At 34.1% G+C, this 18337-nt stretch overlaps 1 protein-coding gene across 3 annotated transcripts in view; it reads left to right on the plus strand.

Annotated features, from left to right (window-relative positions):
- Positions 1-1750: 1750 nt before the first annotated feature.
- Positions 1751-18337, plus strand: part of LOC143232653 (normal mucosa of esophagus-specific gene 1 protein-like) — a 34301-nt gene continuing 17714 nt past the window's right edge. The window contains exons 1-4 of one of the 3 annotated variants that reach the window (XM_076468317.1): positions 1753-1890; positions 13490-13583; positions 14576-14666; positions 17749-17837. In XM_076468317.1, the coding sequence (XP_076324432.1) occupies positions 14580-14666; positions 17749-17837 (176 nt within the window). In that variant the 5' untranslated portion in view covers positions 1753-1890; positions 13490-13583; positions 14576-14579. Of the gene's footprint in view, positions 1891-12203; positions 12422-13489; positions 13584-14575; positions 14667-17748; positions 17838-18337 lie in introns of those variants that run through there. The other 2 variants (XM_076468316.1, XM_076468315.1) reach the window with 2 other exon arrangements.

An 18337-nucleotide genomic window follows, 5' to 3' on the forward strand; every position in this document is an offset into this window, starting at 1 on the left:
TAACTTTATAACGCTTCCACGGCTGAGAGGGCGAGCATGTTTGGTGTGACGGGAATTCGAACCCGCGACCCTCAAATTACAAGTCGAGTACCTTAACCCACCTCGCCATGCCGGGCCTTTAAATATTACAAACAAGTCAAAAGTAAAAAACTACACAGTGTTAAAGATTTTTAAATAAATACAAATATATTCAAAGAAGAATTTATTTCATTTTCTTACATCCTATCTGCAAAAACATTTGAGTAAAACAAATTATTTTTTGTCAGCAGCTACAAGATCATAATCTGACTAGATACAATGGTGTAAACTAATTCTTGACATGGCGATTATTATGGTTACTATATTCTGAATCATTATAATTTCTATTTTTTCATCTGTTGATCTTTCAAAACAATAAAGTATTATAATTTTTGTTTAAATTTCTAGTTAAAATTAAACCAAAATTCGTTTAGTTGATTATATCCAACTGGTGGATAGTAAAGGAAACATTGGCAACAATAAGGACAATGCCGATTGATTATCTGACAGAAATATTGTGACATATATTGAAATACTCCATAACATTAATACTTCTTTTCGTGATAAACTTAAAAAAAAACTATTGTATTTGTACTTTACAGGTTGTAGGCGTGATTGGAAAACAAAAAGCGGTTTAATGTTTCTTTGGGGTGGGAGGTCTCAAAGGAACATTTATTTTAAACTAGGCCAAATTTATAATATTTCATATATACATGTTGACATGATACTTTAAACTTCACAAAAGTTTTCAATATTTGCATTTGATTCAAATAGAACCAAAATGAGTTTTAACCTTTAAAAATAAGTATAACATAGAATAAGCTGTTTATATTATTATCGCGCAATCGATCGATAAGTAGGACTAATCTTACACAGTAAGTTGTTATGAACTCTCTTTGAGATTACGATTGAAAATCTTCATAACAACAAGGTTACCTACATTGTGATTCAGTGTATTCTAATCACTACAAATTGTAATTTTGTTGTATAACAGCTCAGGAAATTTTGTAATCATAGTCAGTTTTTATATATATATAGAAAGGGCTTCTTTGATTAACTTATAAGTGGCCTGACATGACATGGTAGTTATAGTACTCGATTCGTCATCTGAGGGTCGTGGTTTCGACACCCAAACCCTAATATACTCCCCCTTTCAACCGTGGGGCATTATAATAAAAGGGTCACTTTTGCTATTCGTTAGTAAGGAGTAGTTGAAGTTGGCGGTGGGCGGTGTTGACTAACTGCCTTCCACCAAGTTTATCACTTCAAAACTAAAGACAGCTAGCGCAGATAGACCTCGAGTAGTTTGTACTCGAAATTCAAAGCAAACAAATAAATGCTGTTAGTTCTGATCCATATATTTTACTTACGTTTCTTAAAACATTTTATTAATTAAGCGGTTCCGGTGAAAAAATTACTATTTTTCTGTTTTAAAGTAAATTCATTTTCCTGTCTCGTAAGTTTCAGTATTCTTGTACTTTTCTGTTGAATTGCAAAGCTTAATATTAGCTAAATGGGAGCTGAAATATCAGTGATATGTTGATTAACTATATTTCAACATCTAGTCTGTTTTTGTTGTATTACAAAACATATTGTTAATGTACTGCTGTATGTTTCATTATAAAACCAGGACTGAAGTTTTCTTTCGAAAACACAGTCCTAAGCCTAAGTTGTAAGAACGCGTCATGTGACGTCGTTTATTTTACATGCAGGTTTTGCAGGGTGACTGGTATAAAAATATCCCAGCTGCGACTTCAACTGTTTACTGAGGTGAGAGGCAAGAGTAGATGTAGAGAATACTGTTTCCGTCGTATATTGTGAAATAAGCAGACTAGCTCACGTAAAAGGATTTTGCTTGATAATCAAACTATAGTAAGTACATAATTCGTTGAATTATAAATTCTAAAATATCAACTTTTGATTAGTTTTACTAAAAGCTAAACATCTTTATTTAACTGGTTTACCGAAATGTAACTTACGTAGAGTAAGAACCGTCATGAAATTAGGATTGAAGCTGAGACTTATAAATTTAAAACAAATATATGATTTATAATGTCTACATAAATTTGTCAAACAGTTAATATCCACGTATTATCTAATTTTTCACTTAAATACTGTCAATGCAATATGCATATTGTGGTATATTTATATATGTATAAATATATGTGTGTGTGTAAATCTGATATTCTTTCTTCTTGAAAACTAAGCCTCTCGGTAACGAAACAGTACGTCTGTTTAAACAGCAAAGCTTATAACGCTTAACATCGGGTTTTGATACCTGCAGTGAGAAGAGCATAAATACCCCATTGTGCAGCTTTGCGATTAACAACAAACTAACAATCTTAACAAAACTGTAAAAATAAAAAAATATTAGATTGGAAAGGAGAATACATTGTTCTTAATCCTTGCTAATTTTTATTTCGTAACATATATGAAGAGCACGATGTGAATTATTAAATTCTCAAAGTAGCACTGTAGTTGTATCAAAATTTAATATCACATGCTGGTTAGATTATTGGTGAATCCTCTAGATTTTCTATACCACAGATTAAGGCTACTTTCCAACGTACTTCCACAAAGTTCACACATCAAACTGTTAAACCACCCATCTAAGATTTATCCACATTAGTGTGAAAGTTCTATAAGAACTTTTTAAACAATCTCTGAATTTAGCTTAAAGGTTATGGTAAAAGTTTTATTTGATAATACACAAATACAGTTATTTATAGATTTGGGACCTGAGAAACTCCGGGAATATAGCACATGTGAAAGAGACTGGATGCTCTCGTGATGCAATAGTGGTGAATCACCGTCTGTGTTTTATACGTGTAATTCGTTTACACTTCTTTGTTAGATTGTTGTTCTTTGTTATTAAGCTCAAAGCTACATAAAGGGTTATCTGTGCTCTGCCATTCACGGGTATCGAAATCCGGTTTCTAGCGGAATAATTCCGTAGACATATTACTATTTGACATTACTGGGGTTAAGAGAAACTGACAAACAACATAATGAAGTAATTTTATTTTGGGAAACTTACAAAATATTTCGGCAGAACCTTTAAAAGACATTCGAATGCCCTGTGATATGTAGTAGTCCAAAATAAAATCATTTATGCTTATAAACTGTTTACTATTATATTAACATAATACACGAGTATTCTTTGTGTTATATGGAAAAATATATACACTTATATCACTTATGATAAATTATTTGAATTTTCATAAAGTATATGAGATATGATGTTATTTTTCTTAAAAAGCGGTGTACATGAAAAATGTTTTTAAACAAAAGAAACTTCTAAGCTACAATAAGACTATTAGGAGCTAAAGACACTCTCTGCATTCATACATACGTGATGTTTCAAAACTAACAACTACGATACCACTTAAGACTTCGAAAGACCTCTATTAATGGAGCACCTTAGCCGCGTAATACGCCAAGGTATTTTTAGCCAACCGTTAACTAAATTATGTACCAAAATAATGGGTATCACTAATGCGGAGTTTCAATCAGTAAAACTGGACCGAAGAAAAGAAACCGATACAGTTGTTTTACTTCGAAACGAAAAATACTATTATGAAATAAGCAATAGAAGGTGATCCGATTGTGTCTTTTTAAATATGGCCGTCTTCTGTGGTTTGTAACAAGTGAAAACCACGGCTTCGCAAAACTAACGCCAGAGCGCCATATTCAATTTGAAACTTTAATAAGACTTCCCAGCATACCCTGTCATCTACGTCAGAAAAACAGAAAGCATGTTCCATGTGCCCTTACATTGTATACGAACAGTATACCAGACATCGTTAAAAATTATAATTGGAGACAAAAACAGTTGAATTAATTCCTATTATGAATGGCTGCTAAACAGTAAGATTAAACATACTTCACAGCTTAATATCCTATTCACAGTGTAATTCTAGCTAAGCGCAGTTGACCTTTACTAAATATTTCGAAAAATGATGTGAGTAAAAATGTAAATTTTCTTTATTATTAGAAGGTTACAGCTATAATAACTGTGTACTACGGCCTTACAACAAGCCTAAATATAAATGTAAACTCAAACTACGTTCCAAAAGCAATAAAATGTGATTTCCTTTTTCCAGTGAATAATATTAGACCATACAACAGTTTTGATAACTGATTTTTGGCTTGAAGCTGATCATTAGAGTTCAAACTGTGTTTCAAATGGAAATATTCTGAGCAAGCAATCAAATATCACTGAATTTGATTTCATATACAGAAGTAGTGCACTTGTAATTAAGTACCTATGTATATCTCAGAGCTAAATTTATACGCCCGGTTGTCTACGATTTCCATTTGTTTGTTTGTTTGGGAATTTCGCACAAAGCTACTCGAGGGCTATCTGTGCTAGCCGTCCCTAATTTAGCAGTGTAAGACTAGAGGAAAGGCAGCTAGTCATCACCACCCACCGCCAACTCTTGGGCTACTCTTTTACCAACGAATAGTGGGATTGACCGTCACATTATACACCCCCACGGCTGGGAGGGCGAGCATGCTTAGCGCGACTCGGGCGCGAACCCGCGACCCTCGGATTACCAGTCGCACGCCTTACGCGCTAGGCCATGTCGGGCCTCCTACGATTTCCATTGTTTAGCAAACATTACACACTAGAAGCTTAGTTTTATTTTCACCAAACTCATTTTTTTCTAAAGAAGAAAATAAAATGACCTGTCCGTTAAGAGTAATAAAAATCTAAAAATATTTTGTATTTCTATATTGCATAACATACATCAAAACTCTGAACGACCAGTATATATTACAATCACAATTATTGTGAAACTGAACTTCCTTTTCCACATAAATAATTAAAACGGCGCAGTTATATTTTTATTGTCAACTGACAAAATAAACATACTGAAGAAATGCTTTGTTTCCACAGATATTCTGCCTGGAATTTTGAGCAATGAAACTTTTACGCAGATTTAAATACTACATTACCTTCTTTATTACCACAAGATTTTAAATAAGACAGTGGATTTCTACAAAGTGTGTTGAAGAGTATTTTATACCAATCACAAAATAACGGATCTCTATCACTTTCTCTTACAAAAACATGTTGTTTAACATCCTTTATTCTTACTGAATATAATATCTATAAATGTGATACTTACATTAAAATATAAATAAAATATCAAAGTGGATATTCAGTGTGGTTTGAATTTCGCGCAAAGCTACACGAGGGCTATCTGCGCTAGCCGTCCCTAATTTAGCAGTGTAAGACCAGAGGGAAGACAGCTAGTCATCACCATCCACTGCCAACGTTTGGGCTACTCTTTTACCAACGAATAGTGGAATTGACCGTAACATTATAATACTGCCACGGGTGAAAAAGTAAGCATGATTGGTGTGACGGGGATTCGAATCCGCGACTCTCTGATTACGAGTTGAGGGCCTTAACCACCTGGCCATGCCGGGCCGTATGAAAAAAAAAGTTATATTATACCTTAATGTTTGTAATGATGACAAAGCTTTATTAAACAATTCCTTTTGTATGTGTACATTACATTCGGTCTCATATATATATATATGTACTGCTGGCCAAAATCTTGAGGCCGATGAACATAAAAAATATGCATTTTGTGTTGTTAGACTCAACCACTTATTTGAGTAGAGCTTCGAAAGATGAAAATAAGAAAAGGGAAAATAAAAATAAACTTTTTTAGTATTTAATAGGGAAAATGTGAACACTATGAAATTAGCCTAAATACTAGCTGGTCAAAAGTTTAAGACCATACCAAAACGAAGCGTTAATCGGTAAACACGTAACGAAATTTAGCCATTTCTGTTCAAGCATTAGCGTTGTCAACATCTCCCACTGACATCTCCTGTGTTACTAAACAGGGCAGGAAATGCCCAACAAGAGGTCTCAGTAGTGAGTTGCACAGCCGTCACTGCGAATAACTGCAAACATTCGCTGTGACATGGTCAATACAAGCATTTGCTGAAGGCTGGCTGGAATGTTATTCCAAGTGGTGAAGATGGCTTCACGAAGATCATGCACTGTTTGTAATTGATGTTCATTTCTATAGACTTCCCTTGCCATCCAACCACAAACACTTTCAATGTGGTTCAGTTCGGGCGAACACGCTGAATGGTCCAAAAGAATCACGTTATTCACCATGAAAAAGTCCTTTGTCCTGCAAGCATTGTGGATTGCAGCGTTGTCCTGTTGAAAGATCCAGTCATTTCCACACAAGCGAGGACCTTCAGTTAATAAGGATGCTCTCTCCAATATGCCAATGTAGCCAGCTGCTGTTTGACGCTCTGTATAACCTGAAGCTCCATTGTTCCATGGAAGGAGAAAGCACCCCAAATCATGATGGAACCTCCTCCACTGTGTCGTGTAGAAATTATCTCCGATGGGATATTATTATCGTGCCAGTAACATTGGAAGCCATTTGGACCATCCAGGTTAAATTTTTTCTCATTAGAGAACAAAACCTTCTTCCACTTTTCTACGTCCCATGTTTGGTGGTTCTCAGCAAAGTTTAACCGAGCTGTTTCGTGATGTGGAAGGAGGCGTGGCCTTTGAAGACCTTTACGGTTTAAAAAGCCTTTCTCTCGTAGATGCTGTCTTATTGTTCTTGAGCTGCATTGTGCGTCCGTAAGGGCCTTACTCTGGTTCGACGATCGGCTGGTGTCTTGCCGGACAACCCGTCGAATCCTTCTGCTGAACGCTGGCGAAATTTTCTTGAGCCGACCACTTGAAATTCTCGTTCCGTATCTCTCAGGGTCTTTTAAGAAATTTGCAACGACAATCTCACCAGCGATGGCACATTGAAAGAGACCTTGTTTTTGCAGCTCGACAATTCTGCCACGTTCAAACTCTGTCAACTTTTTAGCCTTTGCCATGTTTTTACCCAATGTAACACAGGAAATGTCAGTGGGAGATGTTGACAACGCTAATGCTTGAACACAAATGACTAAATTCGTTACGTGTTTACTGATTAACGCTTTGTTTCAGTATGGTCTCAAACATTTGACCAGCTAGTATTTAGACTAATTTCATAGTGTTCACATTTTCCCTATTAAATGCTAAAAACGTTTTTTAATTTTATTTTCCCTTTTCTTATTTTCATCGTTTGAAGCTCTACTCAAATAAATGGTTGAGGCTAACAACGCAAAATGCACTTTTTTTCTTTATGTTCATTGGCTTTAAGATTTTGGCCAGCAGTGTATATACGTTTTGTGTGATTCTAATATTTTTCTCTGATTATTATGGAAAAGAAATTGTTTAAAAGTTTTGTGGACTGGACAAATAATTATATTGCGATTATTGAGAAATGTAATTAACTATATTAATATGAATCGCTTTCAGACAAGTAGTTCACAGGATGAATAAAACAAGTGCGACTCGTAATCTGAGGGTCACGGGTTCGCATCCCCGTCGCGCTAAACATGCTCGCCCTTTCAGCCATGGGGGCGTTATAATGTGACGGTCAATCCCACTATTCGTTGGTAAAAGAGTAGCCCAAGAGTTGGCGGTGGGTGGTGATGACTAGCTGCCTTCCCTCTAGTCTTACACTGCTAAATTAGGGACGGCTAGCACAGATAGCCCTTGAGTAGCTTTGTGCGAAATTCAAAAACAAAAACAGAATAAAACAAAATTAATTGTACTTTCTTCAAAAATGAAAATTTATTAGATGTTCTTGATTATAATGAAAAATATTGTATAGACTTTTGAATGGAATATGTAATATAAACATCCAAAATACATTCACAGTAATAATCAGACGTTCTATACTGTTGTGGTCATAAAGATCTTGTATCGTGTAGTTTTGTTTGAAGTGTTTGTTATCTGTTGCTCGGAGTTTGGTATAAGAAACGTAATATATAAGTTTCCGTTTCGCCTTTTCACTTTTTAGAAATATTTAGAGACGAAGGAAAAGTTGAATATTAATCATAAAAGTAAAACCTCCTGAAACGTAAGGCTTAATATAACATATGTTAATGTGAAAGTTGTGGTTATGAGATATTCAAATGTATCTTTAAAAATTCATAGTTTGACGAAAGAAATAACTGTTGTGGTGATATAAAGCACATCTTTGTTATCAAAGGCTCATTTTGTAATAATTTCAATACTAAGGTTGAAGGAAGGTTTATTTCGTGTTTTAACTGTTCTAATTTTGTTTTGCAATAAAAATTCTAAAAGCCTATGAATCACATACTTCAATTTGCCTAAGTGAGGCAAAGACATACTCGGTCCAACTGGGTTAGCCCCCCGCTAGTACAGCGGTAAGTCTACGGATTTACAACGCTAAAATCAGGGGTTCGATTCCTCTCGGTAGGCTCAGCAGATAACGCGATGTGGCTTTGCTATAAGAAAACACACACACCAACTGGGTTAACAAGTGTCTGGTATTAAGTGATGGCTTCGTTTGTAAAGATGTTGATAAAATAGTCAGCTCATAATCTTGGCAAATAATCTCAAGTGAGCGTAAATGTAAGTTAGTGTTAGACCACATTAATTGTTATTGTGTTACATATTACAGTTTCAAATATTCTGAAAGTTAAATATGTGTCAATATATATCCAATGATATTTACCAGCAAGATTAACACACACACTTTTCTTTTCAATACAAATATATTTTACAATACAAACAATAACACAATTTACAATAACAATTATTTCAAGTAATGTACAAGAGTTTTACAAACTTACAAGCACTATTGAATCCTCTATCTGGTCAGTAATGTTCTTGGTATCTTAGTGACGGTTCCCGATGGGCAAATTAATCTGGAGTTGATATAAATGCAATTCAAATCTCTTAATAAAAAGCTAGCTACCTCTGCCTTCTTTGTTGATCACACATCACGTTTTTACCGATGAAATTATGAAATCTCTTCTTAAAAATACTAATGTTTGGTGTGAATTCACTGAAATTAAATGGTTTGTAATGGTAAAATAGATTAAGTCCCCAATTAATTAGCGTCAATCATAATTATAGTTTCCGAGTTTCCGAGGTTTACAGAACACCAGCTGTAGCAAACTAATAATATATACTGTCTTTTGGGGCGTTGCTTTGGTTACATTTATAGGCATAAATAGAGTCTCTAGAAACTTCAGCCTGCACAACAATATGGACGATACACTAGTGTTTATATGTATATTGTTGATTCACACATTCGAGAATGTTCTACAATTTTAGTGAACAAGCGGGAATTTCGCAATACAGGTTTAACAGTAAGTTATGTACATTTCTAAACACTTTTTAACCTAAGCAAACATCGTAATTAAAACAGATATCTGAAAGTAAATCCTTCACAATCGTAACGGTAATCGTGGTTAGTTATAACAGTGAACAATGACAACATTGTTTAAAAATTTTTGAAACATTACAGCCTGACAAATATCATGTTGTCTCTTCAAAATTCGCTCCTCCACTTGTCTCTCTTTATGATACTCACAATTACTGTATCAGAAACTGTCATTGTTTTATCAAGTTTGAAAATATAATTGTGTAAGGCTATTTTAGAAATCAAATATCAATGCGATTTAATTTAGACGCGATACGTGACACTTCTCATAGAATCAACAAGTTCACGGAGACAGCAATGTGGGATTGCTATGCTTGACTTTAAGCATAACTTTGCTAAATTGTATAAAATTATCCTAGTTAAAGAGCGTTTAGCGTCACATGATGTTAGCTTAAGTAATTAGTGTAAATAATGACACCTTATACAGCTGTACAAAGTGCACGAGGGAATAACAAGAAATTGTTAATCTAGTTTTTATGGCGTTACTATAAAGAAAGTTATTGTTAATAACTGTTTTAGAGAGAAAACACTATCACCAACTATTTTAAAGAATCTGGTTTAATCTGTAAAGTATAGACCTGTTCGGAAATAATAAGTTTGTGATCCTAAAGTTAATGTTAGTTACTATCAAGTGTCACTTTCTTACTTGCTGTTATTTGGTGATGTGTATTGATAAAAAAAATCATGATATCTAATGAAAAACAACTTAGGTAAGAAAAACAGGTGCAGTCAAAAAAGTATTGAACATGAGACTTAAAGAAATTAAATCAAAATTGACGCCCAAACTGTTAGCCACAGTTATAGCGTTGGTAAGACTTTTACTGCAAATATTCATTCGTTAATTAGCTAGGCCGCGTATTTTGTTTTACCAACCATTCAAATTACATAAAATCTTCCTGATTGAAATCACTTATGAAAACTACCGAGTTGTTCTCTACGTGTTGTTATGCAAGTAAGACATCGTAAACGCTGGTATCGTTATACAAGTATGGTTTGTTTGTTTTTTTAATTTTGCGCAAAACTACTCGAGGTCTATCTGCGCTAGCCGTCCCTAATTTAGCAGTTTAAGACTAGAGGGAAAGCAGCGACTCATCACCACCCACCGCCAACTCTTGGGCTACTCTTTTACCAACGAACAGTAGGATTGACCGTCACATTATAACGCCCCAACGGCTGAAAGAGCGAGCATGTTTGATGCGGCAGGGATTTGAAACTGCGACCTTCAGATTACGAGTCGAACGCCTTAACTCACTTGGCCACACAGGGCCCGTTATGCAAGTAAGAGAGTGTAAGCGCTGGTACGTATTGTTATGCAAGTAAGACAGTGTAAGCGCTGGTATGTATTGTTATGCAAGTAAGACAGTGTAAGCGCTGGTACGTATTGTTATGCAAGTAAGACAGTGTAAACTCTGGTACGTATTCTTATGCAAATAAGACTGTAAACGCTGGTAATAAAAGAACTCAGTGGGCGAGGAAATTACAAAATGTAAAATAGAAAGTATAATAATGGTAAAAATCTCATAAAATTAAAATAATTTTAATAGTGAACGAAAACAACGTTTCGGGCAACAGCATACATTTGATGGAAACATACATTATAGTCTCACTGAAGAACTACTATCTGAAACGTTGTGTTCGTTTTTACTGATAGAAATATTTTAATTTGATAAGCTTTTCATCATAGTTTTATAAAATTTTAACGTTGGGTCAACGTTATAGAAAGTCACACTCTGGACATTTGAATTTTCATAAATGTGATGGAAAAAACGCTTATGTTGCTAAAAGCACTATATAGTGTAAATTATTACTGAATGATGCAAAGTAGCATTATAGTGTACAACAGTACCAAAAGTACAACATATTCATACAAAGATGTAATATACCACTAAAAAATTGTAAAAAAAAATTACAATGTGTTATATGTCACGTGTAAAGTGCAAAATGTTACAAAAGGGTGAAATGTCACTTTTAATGCATTACACCATTCTACAACTTTCCAAAATATTTGTATTTAGTTCTTAGACCTTGAAATACAGTTACGATCTCAGTGTTTTAAAATATGTTAACGACATACATTTAAATTATTTTCGAAAAAAAAGTTTATTAAAGATATACTCTAGTCAAAAGCTGCTTATTCACAATTGCATACATGTTATACCAAACGTTCTTCCACTACCAAATATATTTGTTGTATGTTTGGCAATCTTCCAGGTTCTTACTCCGTTTTCAGAAGGTTAAACTGTACGCAATAAATACTCACTTGAAGTAAAACTTTACATGTTTTTAATCCCCAGTTAGACTTACAGTTCACGTGAAACAAGATTGAGAAACAATTTAAGATTTTTATGTGTGTGTATGTATACGTGTATATATATAATTTCAATTTCATATTTCTAGAAATTTACACTTATTGTAACACAAATTATTGTATTGAATACATGTTGTCGCCAGGTCTTTAAGTACGTTACATAAATGTCTCTCAGGCGCTGTTTGGTTTTTATCACTGTCCGTCTTGAGAACCATTCAAGTTAATTCAAAAGATTTTCTGTACCTGCAGAATTTTTAAAAGAAGGCTCAATTTCAGTTTCACAAAGCATAACATTCCTCACCCCCCCTCCATCAAAGTAGAAAAGAAAACGTAGGTTAGTTTTTCAAAATACTGTTTGTGAGAACCGTGTTTATATTTTATCTGGTTATGTTCACTGATTTTACCCCTATCACCATTTGACATGACTTCTAATCCGCCTGTACGATAGGTTGAAATGTAAACTTCCGGTATACATGTTGCTTATTTTAAACTTAAAAAACGTGTGTCATCTACTGTTTAACTTTACACAGAGGTTGAGTACGTTAAATGAAAACGGTTTTAGAGCCTCATTACGTCATTAGAGTCTATGTCGTCATATCTGATTATGTTCTATCTGGCAGTCATGCATAGTTACAATAGCTCTGTAATGTATATTGCACTGTAAAAGACCCCCTCATAAGGCTACTATGTCATAAGCGTACTATTGCTTTCTAATTGCTTTCCATAAGCCATCTAATGAAGGAGGACAACGGTTTTACAACATACGTTTCGAAAGACTGATCACAATTAAACTCATGCAAACTGCGTCTGACTGGTATGTCTTCGGAGAGATTAATTTAATGTCCATTTCATTCTCTAGTTGTTTGACTTGTGATTGAATGGATCTTTTGTGGAAACAACTTTCATACACATGACTCGTGTAGCTTTCCCAAAAGGAGAGCTTTCTAGATTATGTTGCGTACTGTTGTTTGGGGCACGTGGATATCTATTTTCACTGGTTTTTGATGACTAAAGTTTCACTTTTTACAAGGTGCCACATTTTACTTACTACGTCTAAGATATGGTCCGGCATGACCAGGTGGTTAGGCGCTCGACTCGTAATCTGAGGTTCGCGGGTTCGAATTCCCGTCACGCCAAACATGCTTGCCCTTTCAGCCTCAGTGCTACTATTCGATGGTAAAAGAGTAGACCAAGAGTTGGTGATGAATGATGATGACTAGTTGCCTTCCCTCTAGTCTTACACTGCGATATTAGGGACGGATAACGCAGATAACCCTCATGTAGCCCTCTGGCGAGTCTGAGGGTGCGGTAGCAACTTCTAGCTTAAAGTACAGCTTTAATGGTTTTATTAATATGTTTTATCAAAATAATCACCGAATCTGCATAGCTTCCATCACGTATGGAGTTCACACTTGTGTTAAATGACTATGCATAACCACTATAATCATCATCTACGAATCATTACATATGTAATACAGACCCAAAAAATAAAATGTTACTTACAGATATACAGTGAAAAATATAGTTCACGTTTTTGGCAGTTCCGTTATTTGAGTTGAATATTTCAACCTCTCTGGCCAAAATATCAATAACTTTGATAGTTCTCTTATCTGAGATGAATATTTCAACCCTCCTGATCAAGTTATTTAGAAACATGCCTTCGACAGTTCTTTTATCTGAATTGAATATTTCAGCTGTAGTGACTAAAATATCAAATTGTCTTTGATAGTTTTGTAACGTGATTTCACGATTAGCAACAGTGGTCTGTCATGGCCTTAGCAGTTAAGGCACTCGACTCATAATATGCAGGTTGTGAGTTTGTACATGTTCGTCCTCTCAGCTGTGGAGGTGTTATAATGTGTGTTTGTGTTTTTTCATATAGCATAACCACATTGGGCTATCTGCTGAGTCCATCGAGGGAAGGTGTTATAATGTAACTGTCAGTCATACTATTTTTGGTAAAGAGTAGCTCAAGAGTGAGTGGCTTCTTTCCTTCTAGTCTATCACTTTAAAATTAAGGACGGTTAACACAGATAACAAGCGAGTAGTTTTTCGTGAAATTCAACAAACAAACAAATAATTAAGAAGAAAATGATTTCTAGACAATATATCGATATATTTAGATTTACATCCAGAAGTTTTAAGTTTCTTGGCAGCATCTATCTTATATAATATTAAATATAGCATAATCAAGTTTGGTTATGTGAAAGGCCAGTTCACAATGTTACTACATTATCCCTCTCTCTGGTCATAAAGTTGCAAACTTGTCTGTTTCTTTAATCTTATGTTTCCTTAACTTTGTTGTCTGAGTTTCTTGTTTCTCCATAGTTTTACTTCTTTTGTTTATTTGTGCATGAAATCAGCAATTAACGTGTTTATGAAGACCACATTTTAAAATAGTAAATATACTTACTAATATATATTATTATTATTATTAACATTATTGTTATAATTATTAATATATATTTACTTTTTATTAAATCGTTACTTGTGTGTACTGTGGGTGCTTGATTACTTAACATGATTTTCATTTATGTATTCCTGGATCAATGCACTCTGTTGTCATTTTATTTTGTATTAGTTTCACAACTAAACAAACTGTAAAATTTACTTTCTATTACTCTTTTGGGCAACAATGCTGGCACATAGCACTAACTGAATTGATAAATATTCATTTATACTGCGTTTTATCACTGTATATTAAGATATTGTTTTTAGATTGAAAGAGTAGCTATTTTTCTACATAACGTATTGTTTCTTGGCATCAGACATGCATAAATATGGTGTCAAATTTACCTAATAATTAAAACATCGTCCACAATTTATACTTCTGAAGTAAACATAATGAAAAAGTGTGGCCGATGGTGAAAATTTTAAAATTGAATATACCTAATTTTTATTGATTGGTTTGGTAAGTAGTGTAATTAATATTAAATATGTTATACATAGATGTATTTTTTCTTTCAAGCATAATGTCTGTGCCTGGGGATAAACCTATTCCACATAGTCAAGTGAAGACCTTCGGGTTCGGTTTTCGTGCTATGAGAAAAAAACCTGAGGTAAGAGCATGGCCTTGTACTTTGATAATGAAGGTCTTGAATAGTTATCTTCATAAACCTATCATCGCTTAAATTTTATAGAAGTAAAACAATACTTTTGCACTTGCTATAAGTCTAAGTCAGTGTTTCTCAAAATGCAAATTCTCTGTCCTTCTTGGGGATGTGAAACTTTTTCTAGGGGACCCGCCAAAAATCAGCAGAAAAAAATATGCTGAATTAATTAGAATTCTAAATACACAATGAGTCAATAAAAAGTATGTAGAATTAATTAAATAATACGGTATGTCGAAAGGAGATATTATTGTTTTTACTATGGCACTGTTTTTCAATCACCATGCTAAACCTTAAGTTGGGGACCTCACATTTTGTTTATTCACGCTAAAGGAGCCTCAGACTAAAACAGTTTGAAAATCACTGATCTAAGCAACTTTTAATAAAGTTGGATAAGAGTCAGGGTGTAAATAGTATATTATTGTTTTTACTAACATCATGTTTAATATGTTTCAATGTATATATCTATTATGTATTATTTCTATAATACACAGATTTTTATCTTTACCTGACTGATCTAATGTTACATTTAGCCTTAAAAATTATCTAGCTACAAAAGTTATAAAATCCTCCAAAATGAAAATTGTGCAAGATAACTTTCACACTTTGTTTTAGCACGAAACAACACAGTGTTATTTGCGCTTCGTTCACCGCGGATAATCGAATCCTATATTTTATCGTTGTAATTACGTAGATTATCCACTGACTCACCAGCAGATAACTTACATAATAAAACTGATTATTTTTGTCCTCTTTAAGTTAAATCTTCATTACAAACTGAAGGATACAATTCGTGATTTAGTTTTACTACTTAAGGTTAAAAAATTCCGCTATAGTTTAGAATGAACTATAACAATTATTCAGTGGCGGTTGAATGTGGATTTTACGTTAGAACAATTGGTTTAGTCTTCATAGATATTAAAATCATAGAAATATTTACTGAGTAATTACATCTAAATTGGCTCGGCATGGCCAGGTGATTAAGGGGCTTGACTGGTAATTCGAGGGTCGCGGGTTTGAATCCCTGTCACACCAAACATGCTTTCCCTTTCAGCCGTGGGGGCGTTATAATTTATGGTCAATCCCACTATTCGTTGGTAAAAAAGTAGCTCAAGAGTTGGCGGTGGATGGTGATGACTAGCTGCATTCCATTTAGTCTTACAATGCTAAATTAAGGGCGTTTAGCGCAGATAGCCCTCGTGTAGATTTGCGCGAAAATAAAAAAAACAAACATATAAATTCTGCCAAACTGGACATTTTTACTCCTTTTAGCACACGAAAAATATAAAGACGGTTGTTTGATGTCTCTAGTATATTCTAAACAATGCTGAACGATAATATTCATTATTAATAATCCACCAGAAGCCACCAATTCTAGCTAAAGATTGAACCTTTAGAAATTACCAAACAGGTGTTCGAAAGGAGTCGGAGTCAGGTTATATATTATTATTATTATTACTAGAAGGAAACGCCGCCCCACTGGATGATGTGTCTGCATTTTCTTATAGCAAACCCACATCGGGATATCTGCTGTTTACCGAGGAGAATCGAACCCCTGATTTTAGCGTTGTGATTCCGTAGACTTACCGCTGTTCAAGCACAGGACATGGCATTTATTATAGTGTTCATACCTAATTCAACAAAAATTTGAAATAAATGACTATTTTCTGGCCCAGCATGGCCAAGCGTGTTAAGGCGTGCGACTCGTAATCTGAGGGTCGCGGGTTCACATCACAGTCGCGCCAAACATGCTCGCCCTTTCAGCCGTGGGGGCGTTATAATGTGACGGTCAATCCCACTATTCGTTGGTAAAAGAGTAGCCCAAGAGTTGGCGGTGGGTGGTGATGACTAGCTGTAAGACTCTAGTCTTACACTGCTAAATTAGGGACGGTTAGCACAGATAGCCCTCGAGTAGCTTTATGCAAAATTCCAAAACAAACAAACAAGACTATTTTCTAAAAAAAAAATTCTGGGAAGAGCTGTTCAAGAAAAATGTTGGATTGTGCTCTTTAGTCATACACAACTCATTGTGTCAAAGTGACTCAGTGTACAGAACTAAAAAGTTTTATACATTTTATTGATATAAACTGTAATGTCTTTTATATATTAAGTGCTATTCTTTATTGAAGAAATAATATTTCTTTAAGAATTCCAGTTTCCCAGTACCACATTTAAAATTTACGTCAATAACGAGATAATCAAACCCTCACGCAAAGTCCCAATGGAAGACATGTTCTTGTTGTGAGTAGATCACTTTTATTTACAATTATGTTCTGCAGTAAAAAGGAAGTGGTTGTTACACATACTATAATTATTTCTATTATCGTCTAAATCTTGAAAGTCTTAAGTGTGAATTTTTTAATGGATATTTGTTTGTGGTACCATTCAGTGGATGGCACAGAAGTTTTGGTTACATACATAGAAACTGGCATACAGTCTACGACCATAAGAGTAGATTACTATTAACCTCACGAGTAAGCCATCACTTCTAGCTGGAGATTGAAACATCATTAATTACCAAATAAATGTTCGAATGAGTCGGAGTCGAGTCAACTGGATTCCTAGCACGGTGATGAACGTCTTAAAATAAAGTAATCTTACATTTCATGCTTTGTTTAACTTAATCTTAAAGATTTGTAAATTAAAACTTGTCGAATTCCTAAGATTTTCAAACATTTCACGATAAGGAGAAGATTGTGTGTAAAGCTGCGACTTTCTTTTTCTTTTCTTTTATACTTGTTTGCTGAAACTTGTATTATAAATATCCTTCAGGATGTGTAAAAACACACACACCGGAAGTTGGAGCAAAACAGCAAACCAGTGAATAGTTACTTTTTGAAAACTTAGACAAATTTCTTGATATGCTTCAAGTACAAAAATGCTTTTTTTTTTTCCATTTTTCAAACTTTAACATTTGCTTAGTTGGATTTTCTTTACACCTTTATTACACTGAATGATGTAAGAAGTTTATATTAATTAAATGACATTTTTAACTGCTTTAACTGAAATTTCTCCTTACATTTATTTTCAGATTATACCTCTGGTGACAATTTTGACAACTGCGTGTGTAGGAGTAGCCGCTTATTGTGTTTATGCCTTGTCACAAAAGAGTGACATAATGTGAGTTTATTTTACGTGCTTTGCGCAACTTAACAGTTATTATGTTGATTTATGAAAAATTAGAAAATCAGTATAGGTCAAGTAAGTGCATGTATAACTTAACTAATGAGATTATTCTATAAACCTAAAGTAAGCGTTTAGGATTGTCCTTACATTTTAGCAATTTATCACCATTTTGAACCGAATCATCAAAACATTAAAAAATATACCGAAACGGTTGATGATAGACTTGAAAAATGCTAACGAAAAATGTACTACTGGAAAGATTAATTTTTGTAATTAAATATGTAATTTATTCATTCTCTAACAAGTGTTGAGTGTATCACGATCTTAAATTCATTTGTACTTGAGTAAGATGGTGCTTTGGCTTGAGCAAATAGTTAGGTGAAAGTGAACATAGTTATTTATATTTTCAATGTTGTTTTAACATATACATGCATATTTTATAGGGTTGTATCATAGCTACAGGGAAGTAAATTATGGAAACGCATGCAAATTAT

The sequence above is a fragment of the Tachypleus tridentatus genome, chromosome 11 (assembly GCF_004210375.1).
Source record: "Tachypleus tridentatus isolate NWPU-2018 chromosome 11, ASM421037v1, whole genome shotgun sequence".
NCBI lineage: Eukaryota > Metazoa > Arthropoda > Merostomata > Xiphosura > Limulidae > Tachypleus > Tachypleus tridentatus.